The sequence below is a fragment of the Staurois parvus genome, unplaced genomic scaffold (assembly GCF_062004578.1).
Source record: "Staurois parvus isolate SC_StPar_1 unplaced genomic scaffold, SC_StPar_1.0 ptg000155l, whole genome shotgun sequence".
NCBI lineage: Eukaryota > Metazoa > Chordata > Amphibia > Anura > Ranidae > Staurois > Staurois parvus.
The window spans coordinates 29,835,858-29,851,560 of NW_028317951.1; the positions used below are offsets into that span (position 1 = coordinate 29,835,858).

General features: G+C 39.8%; 1 protein-coding gene across 24 annotated transcripts in view; it reads right to left on the bottom strand.

The window, feature by feature from the left end:
* Positions 1-8,165: 8,165 nt before the first annotated feature.
* Positions 8,166-15,703, bottom strand: part of DLG1 (discs large MAGUK scaffold protein 1) — a 321,932-nt gene continuing 314,394 nt past the window's right edge. For all 24 annotated transcript variants that reach the window (XM_089675610.1, XM_089675624.1, XM_089675634.1 and 21 more), the window contains one exon: positions 8,166-9,860. In XM_089675610.1, the coding sequence (XP_089531736.1) occupies positions 9,754-9,860 (107 nt within the window). In that variant the 3' untranslated portion in view covers positions 8,166-9,753. The remainder of the gene's footprint in view (positions 9,861-15,703) is intronic.

Sequence of the window (15,703 nt, forward strand, 5' to 3'; positions counted from 1 at the left end):
GACGCCAACTACTACCATGGGCAAGACTAAAGAGCGGTCAAAAGACACCAGAGACACAATTGTGGACCTCCACAAGGCTGGAAAGGGCTACAGGGCAATTGCCAAGCAGCTTGGTGAAAATAGATCAACTGTTGGAGAAATTGTTAGAAAATGGAAGAGGCTAAAGACGACTGTCAGTCTCCCTCGGACTGCGGATTCATGCAAGATCTCACCTCGTGGGGTATCACTGATAAGAAAGGTGAGGAATCAGCCCAGAACTACAAGGGAGGAGCTGGTCAATGACATGAAGAGAGCTGGGACCACAGTTTCACCAAAGGTCACTGTCAGTAGAACACTACGCCGTCATGGTTTCAAGTCATGCATTGCACGGAAGGTTCCCCTGCTCAAGTCATCACATGTCCAGGTCCATCTGAAGTTTGCCAATGACCATCTGGATGATCCAGAGGAGGCATGGGAGAAAGTCATGTGGTCAGAGGAGACCAAAGTAGAACGTTTTGGTCTAAACTTCACTCGTCGTGTTTGGAGGAAAAAGAAGGATGAGTTGCATCCCAAGAACACCATCCCTACTGTGAAGCATGGGGGTGGTAACATCATGCTTTGGGGGTGCTTTTCTGCGAAGGGGACAAGATGACTGCACTGTATTAAGAAGAGGATGAATGGGGCCATTTGTGAGATTTTGAGCAATAACCTCCTTCCCTCAGTCAGAGCATTGAAGATGGGTCATGGCTGGGTCTTCCAACATGACAACGACCCGAAGCACACAGCCAGGATAACCAAGGAGTGGCTCCGTAAGAAGCATATCAAGGTTCTGGAGTGGCCTAGCCAGTCTCCAGACCTAAATCCAATAGAACATCTTTGGAGGGAGCTGAAATTCCGTGTTGCTCAGCGACAGCCCCGAAACCTGACAGATCTAGAGGAGATCTGTGTGGAGGAGTGGGCCAAAATCCCTGTTGCAGTGTGTGCAAACCTGGTCAAGAACTACAGGAAACGTTTGACCTCTGTAATTGCAAACAAAGGCTTCTGTACCAAATATTAACACTGTTTATCTCAGGTGTTCAAATACTTTTGTTCAGCAGTGCAAGACAAATAAATTCTTTAAAAATCATACAATGTGATTTCATGATTTTTCTTTTTTAATTCTGTCTCTCTGAGGGGGAATGCACCTGCAATGTGAATTTCAGACCCCTCCATGATTTCTAAGTGGGAGAACTTGCAAAATCGCAGGGTGTTCAAACACTTCTGTTCCTCACTGTATATATCTGGTATACTATAAGATAATGAATAATAAATAGCTAGGAGCACAGGTAAGTAGCATCACCATTAGCAAGTAATGTATGTAGATCAATAAAGGTTAATATCAAAATACTCATCAATGTATGAACCCCTTTATTAGATGTTAATAAGGGCTTACACACCAACTAATTTTGTGCTTCCCATCAATTAATAACCAAGGAGGCATAAAGTAAGACATACGAGCTCAAACATTATATGATTATCTACTAAAGTTTAAAAAAGTTACTATAATTGTCAGCAAACCGTGCCCATGCCTGTTTCCCAACTCACCAATGATCGCAATAAAGGTAGAATGGCGTTCCTCCAAGACATCCAGCAGCATGAAAAAGTCACTCCAACTGAGTTCTGATATGCTTACCCAGTTGCTCGAATTGTGGCCTTAAATATGGTAAATGGTGGGTGTGGTGCTGCCTATTTCCTCCCTTAAGTGGACAAAGTACGCAAGATGTAAGGGGAGGAAGATGGCACCCATCATGTGGTCCCCGGCATTCTCCCGAACTGTGCATGTGTGACCGCGCTCTGCACATTGGCGTCACGTCCGACTACAGAATGACGTATTGCTGGAGACCGTACGGGAGCCATATTGGAGACCGCCGCCGACACGGCTTGCACAAAACTGTGCATGAGAACAAGAGGGAAGGAAATATTACCTCCCCCATTGATCTACAAGGCCATAAATGGGTCCCCTTCCGTAGAACAGGGATATGAGAGACCTTTTCTGTGCAAGGCACAGCAGTTGAAGATAGTCCTGACAAAAAGGGGCAACCAAAGCTCCCACATAAGAAACGGCCATACAGAACAATTTCAAAACATACCAAAAAATTGTCATACAATCCAGACAGTACATTAAGGGTCTATAACTTTCTGATTAGTTTAAACCAGGGAGTGAGTGGCATCAAAGAAATCTAATCCAGCGCATTTCTTGCTGGAGCAATACCTTGTTCCAGTCACCTACCCTTGCAGGAATAGGTATTCTTACAAGGGCTGAAAAAGCATCCTTTGGCATCCTATATTTGTGGAATTTGGCAACATGCCTTCATAAAATGTAAATAAAGATTGCCTATTTTCATAGCATGAACATGTTTAGAACTACATTTCCAAAGTTCTTGACGTATTTACCCACGTAAAAGGATCCACATTCACATTATATGAGGTATACTATTTGAATGTCTATTGGAGCAAATTAATAAGGATGTACAGACTCAGGAAATGAAATTTCATAAGAAATCTAATTTTTTCATCTTTTAAACAGAATCCAGCTATTGCTTTGTTTGTAAGACAGGTCACCAAGTATATTGAATCACTGAGATTTGATAATACTCACCAAAATTTAAGTGTAACTGAAAAGGTTGCATTGAAATTCCCATCAACAAATACAAGGATAACTATCAAATAATCTGATAAAAGGAGGCAATATCGTCCTGATGGACAATGCTATGTATGAAAATGTGCTTAAAAATCTTAAACAAAAAATGTTGTAGAAAACTTTCTGCTGCACTAGTGAATATATTTAATCTAGAGTTCTATGAGTTAGCAGATTCGGCATATAGAAATGGAACCATTCAGAAAGATATATGGGAACACATTAGAATTGGGCACCCTAGGATGCTAACATTCTAAGCACTTCCTAAAGTTCACAAAGATATAACCAATCCTTCAAGCAGGCCTATTATTTCAGGAAATGGTTGTATTCCTGAAGGTATCAGCCAAGTTATAGATCATTACCTTAGACCCCATGTTGTAAGCTTAGCGTCTTATGTTAAGGACTCTAATCATCTTTTGAAAGTTACTGAAAATCTTGACGTACCTCTATCAGCCTACTTAGTAACAGCTGATGTGGAATCCCTCTATAGCTGCATCCCACATAACAAAGGTGTTGCTGCAGTAAAATATGTTCTGCAGCAACGCAGGATGCATGAATAGGGATTTAATGAATTTATTCTATACTTGATTTTATCTTGAACCACGTCTTCTTGTTCCAAGGCTCCCACTACCTCCAGGTGCAGCGTGTAGTGATGGGGACTTGTGCCCTATCCTGTGCCAAGCTGTACCTGGGGGTGTGGGAGCAGGATTTTTTTGTCCAAGGAAAATTTTTCCAGATATACGCAACATATCTTCTGGCAAAGATATATAGATGACATATTTCTTGCCTGGGATGGACCTGAAGTGTTGTTGAAACAGTCCCTTTGGGTGATGAAACAAAATGATTCAAACCTTTTTTTCACTACGACTTACGATGAGGAGAAACTCAATTTTTTGAGCATCAATATCTCCAAGGGACAAGGTGGATGCCTGGAAAGTAGTCTCTTCAGGAAAAACTGCTGGCAATACCATTCTGCATGACAGCAGTTTCCACCTGGAACCTTTGAAGAGATCTATCCCGTATAGTCAATTTTTGCTTATTAAACGCAATTGTATATATGAAAGTGTTTCAGAAATAGGCAGATGAGCTTACAAAAAAAGATTAGCCCGAGGATACACAAAAATAGGTCTTAAAACCGCCTTTAATCCTGTAAAAAATTTATATAGACATGAACTCCTATTCAAGTCCAAAGATCATCAAAGGACTAATAAGGAGGAAGTTAGGGTCATTTTGAAGTATTCCAATGAACATGCGAAAATAAGAAAAATATAACAAAATCATTGGTCTGTCTTGGCAGAAGACCCGATTATTGGTAAACTAGTGGGTGATAATCCTTCAAATCACCAACAAAATGGCAGGGTCTTTAAAGGATCTTCTAGCACAAAGTGAATATAGGGGGAATCGGTGATCCATGTAAATATGCTGGCACCTACTTGAGCAATAAAAAAACAATTTACTCTCCCCAACTGAGAGAAATTTATCTCTAGACATTTTGTTAACTGTCAGACAAAGGGGGTAGCATACCTCATGCAATGCAATTGTGGATCCTTTTACGTAGGTAAAACACGTCAAGCATTTTGGAAACATATCTATAAACATGTTCATGCTATGGAAATAGGCAATCTTTATTTCCCTTAGAGAAGGCATGTTGCCAAATTCAACAAATATAGAATGCCAAAGACTGATTTTTCAGCTTTTGAAAGAATACATATTTCTACAAAGGAAAGGGACTGGAAAAAGATATTGCTCCAGCAAGAAAAGCGCTGGATTAGATGCCTTGATGCCACTCGCCAACCTGGTTTAAACTAATTAGAAAGCTATAGATACTTTTTAGAGGGTTTTACTTCTGGAAAAACTGATTGAGGATATGTAAAATATTAGAGTTGTTTCACTTTCTCTCTAATGTTTCATTCTCGTATCCCTACGTTAGGATTTTCCCTTTTCAATACAGATAGTTTCGCTAGTATATGTTATATTTCTGAAAAACTATGATGTACTGTCTGGATTGTATGAAAATTTTTTGGTAAGTTTTGCAATTATTCTGTATAGGCGTCGCTTATATGGGAGTTTTGGTTGCCTCTTTTTGTCAGGGCGGTCTTCAACTGGAATGCCTGGCACGAAATGGGTCTCTCATATCCATGTTCTACGGAAGGGGACCAGTTTATGGCCCTGTAGATCAATGGGGGAGGTAATATTTCCTTTCCTCTAGTTCTCGTGCAGTTTTGTGCAAGCCTTATTCTTTCCGTGTTGGCGGAGGTCTCCAATATGGCTCCCGCACGGTCTCCAGCAATACGTCATTCCGGAGCCGGATGTGATGTCGATGTGCAGAGCACAGTCACACATGCGCAGTTTGGGAGAATGCCAGAGATCACATGATGGGCATCATTTTCCTCCCCTTACATCTAGCAGACCTGGTCTGCGTAGCCTCCCTGGCGGTATTCCCGAGTGTAGCTCGGGGTAAAGTTTCAGTATCACAAGCGGTAACCCTGAGCTACACTCGGGCTTACCATGCGGCGCTGCTCTGGGATCCCTCGATCTCTTACCTTGTCCTGCGCTCCCGCGATGTCCCTCCTGCAGTGTCCCCGGCAATGTAATCCGGCGGATGCCGGCATCTGTTATCTGGGTGATGATTCGTGGGGAAATTTGTCATCAGACACTGAAAACGATTTTGCGACTTTGCTCAGTGATGTGGAAACTTGGCGCTATATTTCAAATTTCAGTGTTTTTGGTTTGATTATATTATTGAATTAAATGTATTATATTATTATTGTTTATGATTGTTTATTAAATTATAATTTATGATTTCACGTTTCAAATTTTAACATACCCGGGATGTTTACTAGACTCTTGTTCGGACAGATTTCAGTGAGTTATTCCTAAAAATGACAGGCCTACAATATAAAACGCCAAATTTCCATGCAAAATAATGGTACCGCTTTCAGCACCAAAAATCTGAAATAATCAGACCGCCAGGGAGGTTAAGGGAGGAAATAGGCAACACCACACATTTACCATATTTAAAGCCACAATTCGAGCAACTGGGTAAGGATATCAGGACTCAGTTGGAGTGACTTTCATGCTGCTGAATGTCTTGGAGGAATGCCATTCTACCTTATGGCAATCATTGGTGAGTTGGGAAACAGGCATGGGCACGGTTTGCTGATATTTATAGTAACTTTTTTGAACTTTAGTAGATAATCATATAATGTTTGAGCTCGTATGTCTTACTTTATGCCTCCTTGGGTATTAATTGATGGGAAGCACAAAATGAGTTGGAATGTAAGCCCTTATTAATATCTAATAAAGGGGTTCATACATTGATGAGTATTTTGATATTAACCTTTATTGATCTACATACATTACTTGCTAATGGTGATGCTAATTCCCTGTGCTCCTTGCTATTTATTCATTATTGTATATTATACTATACATATTTTTTTCATTATGGCAGTGTTGTGGTGCGGCACCAGTGGTCTTTGCACACCAAAATAATGGCTTCACTTCTGGAGGGAATTTATCTCCTGACATGTTGACACTTGGTTATGTAAATTTTTGACCTTATATGGCTTAGTCTTGTATTAACTCACAATTCTATATATAAAAAAAAAAACTTGCTAGACCTGGTTATCAAATATTTATATTTTAGAGTAGTATCATATCCCCGAAGAAGAATTTATGATAAATATTCATAACATGTTGGATCCCAGGTTAAAAATATATCTGTAATGAAACCTAGAGGTTGCAAGATGGAAATCCGCTATGCGGGATACCACCGGATCAACGTTGGAACACATAATATTTAAACTCAATAAGTAGCTTCAGTTGCTTTGAGGTGTATCTGTAAATACTTTGATATCCATTTTGTATGTGCTTGTAGAGCAAACACTTGTAATGATATATTGGATGTATAAATAAAAATTGACTCTTAAAGAAGTAGTTTTCCTTGTGTAAATTAAGGCTGCCTTTAAAATCCCACCATATGTAAGAAAAAATCCTTTATACTATACAAACAGGGACTATGGCAACCACACCCTGAGCTACACTGAATTATTTTTTCATAGGTTATAACCTTTTTCTTTTGTTTATCTGTTAAGGATATTTTACTTCACTTTCTGGTATGCTGGCACCCAGCCTCTCTCTCCATTACTTCCAGACCTCCACTTTTCTAATGTATGAAGCCTTATTATAAATGTAAGGGTTTCCAAATGTCCTCCACAATACTAATGCTGTTAGTTTTATACTTGACCACAAAAGATTTCAGGAAATCTCCTGATGAAAAATCTTTCACTCTGCATAGAGAAGTTGGGAAACACTCTAAGCTACGTTAGAGTAGAGAACATGCCCCAACCCACAATGTAATAATGGACGTCTAATAAACATATCAATAACCCAAGAATGTGCACACCGTGTGTAAGTGGATATGTCTTTGCAAATACATTTTGTCATAGATGACATTGTCAGGTGGAAGGGCTGAGGCAGCCTGTCCCCCTGATGTCGTCTGTGACAAGATGTGTAGGGTGGGGCCTGTGGGAGTGACGTCATCACGCACGCAGAGCTGATTGATGGCCAGGTCTGAACTGCAAGCCCATAGGAATGCCAAGTTATGGTTTATACTCTGACTGGAGACTTTTTTGCTGTGAGTTTGCACTTTAATTCTTTGAATAAAGTAACGGATACGGTTTTACACTATGGTATTGCTTCTCATCCCTTATCTTTGAGTTGCTGTGGCTGCACATCCTATACCAGGCTTGTGGAGGAGACATACTTGCCGATGGCAGGCTTTAACTCCTAAAGCGCTGGATGGCCATTTATAATTACAATGGTCATTGGGATCTGGTAAGGCGCTGGAGTGTGTTTCCTTGGCTTGGGTGCACAGATTTGCTTTAAGCCCACGGGTGTTCTTTGCATTTAAGATTATAATTTATTATACATGGCCATTACTATGTTGATGAGGGCAAGGAGGAGGAACTAGGGAAAGCAAAATATAGTTTGGAAAAAAATCAGAATGATGAAAAAACATAATCGATACATTTTAACAGAAACCTCTATTGAGAGAATATGCAGGCTGTAATCAGTGAATTTCTTAAAAGTGTGAGCTGCCTGGAGTATAAATTAGTGTAATTAACTGTACACCAAATACAACACAAGGTAGAATGATGAATTAGCAGACAACACAGTTAAATGCTTGTTTAAAAGCCATAAATACATGAAAGCATAATGATCTTACAACCAAGAAAAATCCAACTAGGTTTACCATCTACCTACATAAACTTGAGCATATGATTTTTTTTTTTACCAAAGTTGGAAAATTAGGTTTCAGGAAGCTTTAAACAGAAACTTCTGCCTTGAGATGGGCCAGCCCCTCAACACAGTCAAAAATAATAGACAGTGAGGCAACGCTGGAAGTAACATAACTGGTGAGGAGAAAAAGTCTTACTTTATATTGTAACATTACTTAAAAATACAAAAGCATTGAATATTTAGGTTAAATTATGACACACGCCACACATTTACATTTTTCCATAAAATTTTATTTGCTGTTCTCCTCTTTCTGACAAATGGAATGAATAATGCTGCTTGTTCATCACAAACTAATGCTTACTTGGTAAAGGTTTAATGAGGCTGTAAGGATATATGTTTTTATTAATTCCAAAAATCAAACAGTTGATAAGTACCAAAGAATTTTAGTCTGAATAAACGTTTATCTCCCCCACCCAAAGGCTCACTTTTAAACTGATGTGGCTAAAGATGGTTGTCATGGACATGGTACATGCAAGCTTGGTGAAGTCATGTGAAAAAAAAAAAATGCAAAAAAAACCATAACAAAACAAAATCAAATAAAACACTACTTAGGACCACTGTAGCTTACATATCACACAGCATAAAAACATGCACATTACATAAAAAATAAAACATAGAGGACTCTTCAGAAGAGAGGAGAACACGCCTAGATTTAATTAAGTGGCTAACCTTCCTTATTCCAGCATCAATTAACACAGCCATTGATGTCTTGTTCATATTTCACATGAAAGGAAGATACAATAAATTCCATTCGTCTTCCAAAATAAAAAGAAAAAAAAAAAACTGGTGATAAGAGAAAAAATATATTTTTATATTTATATATGCACATGTGCAAGAAAAGTACTCCCATAGTTAGAATTTAAAGAAAGTTTAATATATATTTTATTATAACAAAATAGGCAGTTATTGTGGGTAAAATATTAAAATCTGTCTACTAAGAATACACATACAGCATTAAGTCTATGAATCCAATTCTCCAAATGAGATGTAGGGATGTGATTTCCTGTAGTGTTTATTTACATTAGAGAGGCTATGTTAATGACCTGAAAGATTCATCTCTCTTTTCACAAAGGTGATCCATATCAAAAGTTTGTCAGACATTTTAAATTGTGTTATATGCATTTGATTAATCAAGTTTAAAAGTCATTCATATAAAGAACGCTGGAGTACATACAATTCAACAAGACAAAACCAAAAAGTTCTTATGACAAATGATTGAAGATAGCCTTTCCATTGCCAGAAGGTGCTTTAAAGCAGATTGCAGAACCAAAAATGTTATGCAATGCAGCTGCAACCAGGCAACAGAATGCCAAGAGAAACTCTGCCTATGTAGAGAACCAGATCAAGTCAAAAGAATAGAGAATTAAATGCATAGGCCAAACCATGCTGTTAAATGCAAATTGTGCAAAGATGCTGACAATATTGTTAAGACCACTTATTTCATGTAATGTTTTTCTTTTTTTGAAAATTGTCTATAAAGCTTTTTTTTTTTTCCTTTAAAATGTATTTGCAACTTTCCCTTAAACATTAAGGAATTTTTGCCACTTATTTTCTAACCCTAAATAACTGCTCTAGTCTTTCCACCTTCTTTAAAAACAAAAAAAAAAACATTTTAAGAAATTAAATTTGACAGTATTAAAATTAAATAAAATATAACCGTGTGAAAGGTGGATGGAAGGGCAGCAAATAAGTGGCAAGAACAGTCCCGTACAAACCGGGCCTGCTCCTATGGGAGAAGGTACAGGATGCTGTGAATGGGCAGTGATAGGGGCTCCAAACAGATTTCTCTTCATGTCTCATAACTTCTCTTTTGCAGGAATCCAGATGTAGGAGCCAGACTGTTCTTCTATGATCTGTTTCACGTGATTGTAAATTTCCTCCAAAGTGTCACCCTGCACAATTGCTAAATAAGAAAGAAAAAAAAATATTAGTAGAATCACCTAAATATTAAGCAACATTTGGTTTCTGTGCCAATTTTTTTGGGGAAAAAAGCATTTACTACATGTTAAATTTACCACAATCAAAATGTTACTTTACCATATCTGCCAAAAGAAAAAAAAAAAAAAAGAAAGGGTCTCTCTCAGGAGCTCAGTGAATTCAAGCGTGGTACCATGATAGGTTGCCACCTGTGCAACAAGTCCATCTGTGAAATTTCCTTGCTACTAAATATTCCACAGTCAACTGTTAGCAGTAGTATAACAAAGTGGAAGCAACTGAGAATAACAGCAATTCAGCCATGAAGTGGTAGGCCACGTAAAATGAGAGAAATGGGTCAGTGCATGCTGAAGCACACAGTGCACAGAATTCGCCCACTGTTTGCAGTTAGTAGCTAAAGACCTCCAAACTTCGTGTGGCCTTCAGATTAGCACAAGAAGGCGTAGAGAGCTTCATGGAATGGGTTTCCATGGCCAAGCAGCTGCATCCAAGCCTTAAATCACCAAGTGCAATGCAAGGCTTCGGATGCAGTGGTGTAAAGCACGCTGCCACTGAATTCTAGAGCAGTGGAGATGTGTTCTCTGGAGTGATGAATCAAGCTTCTCTGTCTGGAAATCTGATGGATGCGCCTGGGTTTGGTGGTTGCCAGGAGAACGGTCCTTGCCTGACTGTATTGTGCCAAGTGTAAAGTTTGGTGGAGGGGGATTATGGAGTGGAGTTGTTTTTCAGGGGTTGGGCTTAGCCTGTTAGTTCCAGCAAAGGGAACTCTTAAGTCCTCAGCATACCAAGACAGTTTGAACAATTGCATGCTGCCAACAGGTTGGGTATGGCCTCTTCCTGTTCCAACATGACTGCGCACCAGTGTACATAGCAAGGCCCATAAAGACATGGATGAACAAGTCTGGGATGGAGGAACATGACTGGCCTGCACGTCTTGACCTCAACCCGACAGAACACCTTTGGGATGTAAGTGCCTGACCTGACAAATGTTCTTCTGGAAGAATGGTCAAACATTCCCATAGACACACTCCTAAACCTTGTGGACAGACTTCCCAGAAAAGTCGAAAACGTTATAGCTGCAAAGGGTGGGTCAACTCAATATTGAACCTAACGGACTAAGACGGGGATGCCATTAAAGTTTATGTGTGTGTAAAGGCAGGCGTCCCAATACTTTTGGCAATATAGTGAATGTTGTGAACGAGGCCCAACTGTTCCTGCAGTGTTGCCTTATTTATAAATCACAGTATTTGGGAGTTTTGTTCATGTTCAGTAAGGCCTCATTCAAACCACGTGTTAAAAAAAGCACCTACATAGAATATTTTGGGCTTGTTCACACTATGTGCAGAGACATGTTTTTCTAAAGTAGGTCTCTGCAAGGACAAAGAAAACTGATTTCTATGTGCCATGTTCACACCACAATGTTGGTGTCGGGCAAGTTTTTTTTTTTTTTTTCCCCTAATATTTATTCTATGTAACGCTATTTCTACAATAATTGTGGTTATATCCACAGCTAATCAGTCACATTCAATGTTCTGTGAGCTGTAGATCTGAAAATTTTTCTTCAAGTTTCCCCAAGATTCAAACTTTTTGCCAGTGGTTCCTCTAGAGTAAAAATGTTGAGAAACACTGCTCTTAAGAGACATAGGAATTATAAAAAAAAAAAAAAAAGTCCAGTGAGATACTGTTGCTACAGAAGGTTTGGGCACTGGCAAAAAAAAAAAGTTGTAGGCCAGTCTCCCTATAACTCCACCTTTAACCATCATGCCTTAGTTTTGTGAGCCCGCAGTACAGAATGCCAATAGTCACAGAGGAACAGGACCTGGGTCCCCAGTAGTCTTCAATCAATTCATTCAATAAAGAACAATATTTCTGAAACAGTTGGGACATCTAAAAGCACTCAAACCAAGGGGAACTTTCTGAACAAAGTTCCAAAAGACAAGGGAATTGCTAATGACCAAGGGAAAGTCACAGGGGATCAACATAGTGCATTACAGACAATGGGTATGACTACCTTAACAGGCACATTAGTCAGCCCCATCAGAGGCTGCAAGTCAAGCAATCAACAGGTAGAGTAACATAACTACCTGAATGGGAAGAACAGACAAACAAGAATGAGGCAAAGGGAACACTAGAAGGTTTCACAGCCTCAAAACAGATCTCAAAACCAAAATTGGACAACGGGTCCACAAAGTCAAGATCGGTCAGTCTGAGGAAGACAAACTCCAAGCCTTAAACCTATGACCCTAGACATCAGGCTAGAAAGGCTCCAATGAGTTTGGAAGGCTTTTACAGCCATCCAATCTCATATGATAAAATAGCGAAATTCCCAAAGCGAATTGGTCAATAACCTCAGAAACTGGAGACAAACCCAAATGAAAACAACCGAAGGCAGAGAAACTGACAAAGGGTGCCACACAAATCGAACCCCCCACACAAATAGAAGTGGGAAGACTAACACCCCATACTGGGGCAGCAACACCAGAAAATAGTAGGATGAGCAGACCTGTCCACAAGGACAAAAAACAGTGTTACTAGAACCTGACAGGAAAAAAACCATGCGAAGAGTCTGCATACCCATTTCAGGACATAGGAGTACATGTCCTCCGATTTTGACACAATATAGTGATGCGTCCACAGCTGTGGAATGAATAGGGGGAACCTGAGCCAGCAAGCTGAGTCATCTGATTAAGAATAGAAGCAGGGAAGAGATTTTAAATTCCCCATAGAAGATGTAAATCAGCTACAGTAGGAGGGCCGGACTTCAAATAATCCAAACTCATCCTTGAATGCATGCCATGTCTCACAGGTCACCCGCACACACAGGGAGAGTCACAGGGAGAATTCCCAAGCTTTCCCAAAGGTGAAGTATTGGGGTACCAAGGTGTTGACCTACAGAGTCAAGGAGTCCACCCAAAATTTGTGAGTGTATGTGTGAGCATATGAGGAACCAATGAATTCATAGGCACTGCTTGCAGGTCTTGCCTCAAGCCCAGACTTCCAGATATCAAGGGGATGTTTAGGGAAAAGTGCCCCACTAGTCCCTAAATGGGAAAGAGGGGGACTTCTTGACTGTTGGGGAAGATTCCACTAACTCAGAGAATGCAGAATGCTTTAGCTAGGAACTAAGCAGGTCAGCCTTGCTCATTAGTGACCAATAGCTACTACCACTGTAAGGCTCCAATAAGAAACTTGCAGGAGTTGGGCCCTTTGAGAGAATTCTGGCTATCAGAGTCCAGTCAATCTTACCCCTTTCAAGGAAGATACTCTAAGATTACCATAAAGGGATCACCAAGAAAAACACAATGATAGACATACTGTAAGTCCAACGCAGTCAACATGTATCAGTGCCCTTGAAGGACACTGAAGAACCAAGACCCTACTAGGGAAGGGAGCAAAAGAATCTGGTCCCAACTGACTCAGTAGATACCTCTGGAAGGGGGGAATATTAAATATTAGCATTGTCCAAGAATACAGAACTTCCCTAAGGAGGAGTGTGAATACCCTTGTAGAAAACACCTTTCAAGGGAAGGTTCCTAAGACAGGAAGAGGATGTCCCAGAGTGCAAGGGAGGACCCCTATATGTAGTAGCACAGGAAACATGCTACGTGCCATCGGAAATAGATACTTTCTTCAAGAAATCAGTCTGTGAGCCAAAAGGGAGTACTAGGAGCATTCAAAAGCTAAGCAAGCACATACCTGAGATCCCATTCATTTGTGCAGTCCTCAGATTTTAGGAGTGGGAGTGCACCCTCATGATGAAGGCTTGCCAGGGGCAATAACTGATCTCCAAATTCTGCATCTATATGAGTGGGTGTTGGACTAAGCATCTGTGGGTATGCACTGCTAAGGAAGGCGAGGTATGTGGATCCTCTGACTGTTCACAGACCTCCTGTGCTCTGGCAGGAGCATAGTGTAAAAGGTCTATATATACTTGGTAAAGATTTTGACCCCTTTTAAAATATTGGCACCTCATTGACCTTATACCAATCCAGTGGTACTATGCCAGTCATTAGAGTCCCTAAAAATTAGAAACAATGGCTTTATAATGACAGAGTTCAATTCTTTAAGGACCCGTGGGTGTATGCCATCCGGTCCAGGTGCTTTATTCACCTTTATTCTGTCTAAATATTTTAGGATCATATCAATTGTAAGCCAATGTGGATCATCTGGAGCTGTGTCAATACCATTCCCATTATAGACAAGAGGTCCCCCATGCTCCTTGGCATACACAGAGCTGAAGAAGGTATTCAATAAATTTGCCTTCTTTTTGTCCCCAGTCACCCACTCTAGATTATTTTGTAAAGGGCCTACATGCTCGGACCGGACCTTTTTACTAATAATATATTTGAAGAATTTTTTGGGGTCGGTACGGCTATCTTTTGCAATCTGTCGTTCATTTTCAATTCTTGCTTCCTCTATTTCCTTTTTGCATATTCTGTTATACTCTTTGTGATGTTTAAACGATTATAGTGTTCCTTCATTTTTACATTTAACAACTTCCCGTCCGGCGTATATAAACGGCCGGATGATGGCAGTGCAGAATCGGGTGGCCGTTTATAAACGGCCTCCCGCCCCCTGCTTGTGCGTGCTCCCTGGGGGCACGCAGCACCGCGTTCCATGTGCCAGCTGTGTCCTCCGGACACAGTGGAACCCCTGATCATCATACGGGACCTCTGTGCGAGGTCCAGATCATGTGATCACTGATTGGCCAATCAGTGATCACATGCATAGTACTAAGCAAGATGTCACTTCTGAAATCATTGCTTACTACGTGTGAAATCTGTGAATGATCACAGAGGTCACATGGTACAAGGCTATTCACAACAGCCTTGTACCATGTGACAAGCTGTGACCAATCACAGCTCACACAGTAGTTCTCAATGGCTGCAAGAATGCAGCCAGAGAGAAGGAGAAATGATTGCTTTTCCAGCCTTTATGGTTGTAAAAGCAATCCGTGTAAAAAAAAAAAAAAAAAACCTTCATCACCCCCCACAAGTAGTACGGTGTCACCATGGTGACACTGTACTGCTAGGGTGACAGTAAGTAAAAAAAAAAAATATATAAAAAATAAAAAAAAAATAACAAAATTATAATTTTTGGTTATAAACTCATTTGGGTTATTTTTACTAAAAAGTTAACTGAATAAATTTTGCCCAAGATTTATGATGAAATATTTGCAAAATTTTATAAGAAAAACACTCAATTGTTGGACTTTTTCATTCACATAGCAAAAAAAATAAAAATCCCAGTGGTGAATAAATACCGCCAAAATAAAGCTTTATCTTTCTAAAAAAAAAATGCTAAAAAATTCATATGGGTACAGTGTTGCATGACCGCGCAATTGTCATTTAAAGTGTGATAGCACTGAAAGCTGAAAATTGGCCTGGACAGGACGGGGGTAAACGTGTCTGGACTTGAAGTGGTTAATAAAAGCTTTTTTCTTATTACCTATAGCTTTTTTAACTTTGGCTGTAAGCCATACAGGTTTGATTTTTAGCCTTTTAAACTTGCTGCCCATGGGAATATATTTTGCAGTGTGTTCACATACAGTCACTTTGAAGAACTCTCATTTCTGTGTTGTGTTCATTGATGTCAATATTCCCCCCCAGTCTAAGTCTTGCAGAGCAGCTCTCAGCCTTAAAAAATTAGCTCTCTTACAATTGAGCATTTTTATGTTTCCCGTATGCGCTTGCTGTTTACAGCTAACAATAAATTAAATCATGTTATGGTCACTGCTACCCAGATGTTCTTTTATATGAACATTCGTAATAAGCTCTGCATGGTTTGAGATTACCAAGTCTAGCAGAGCAT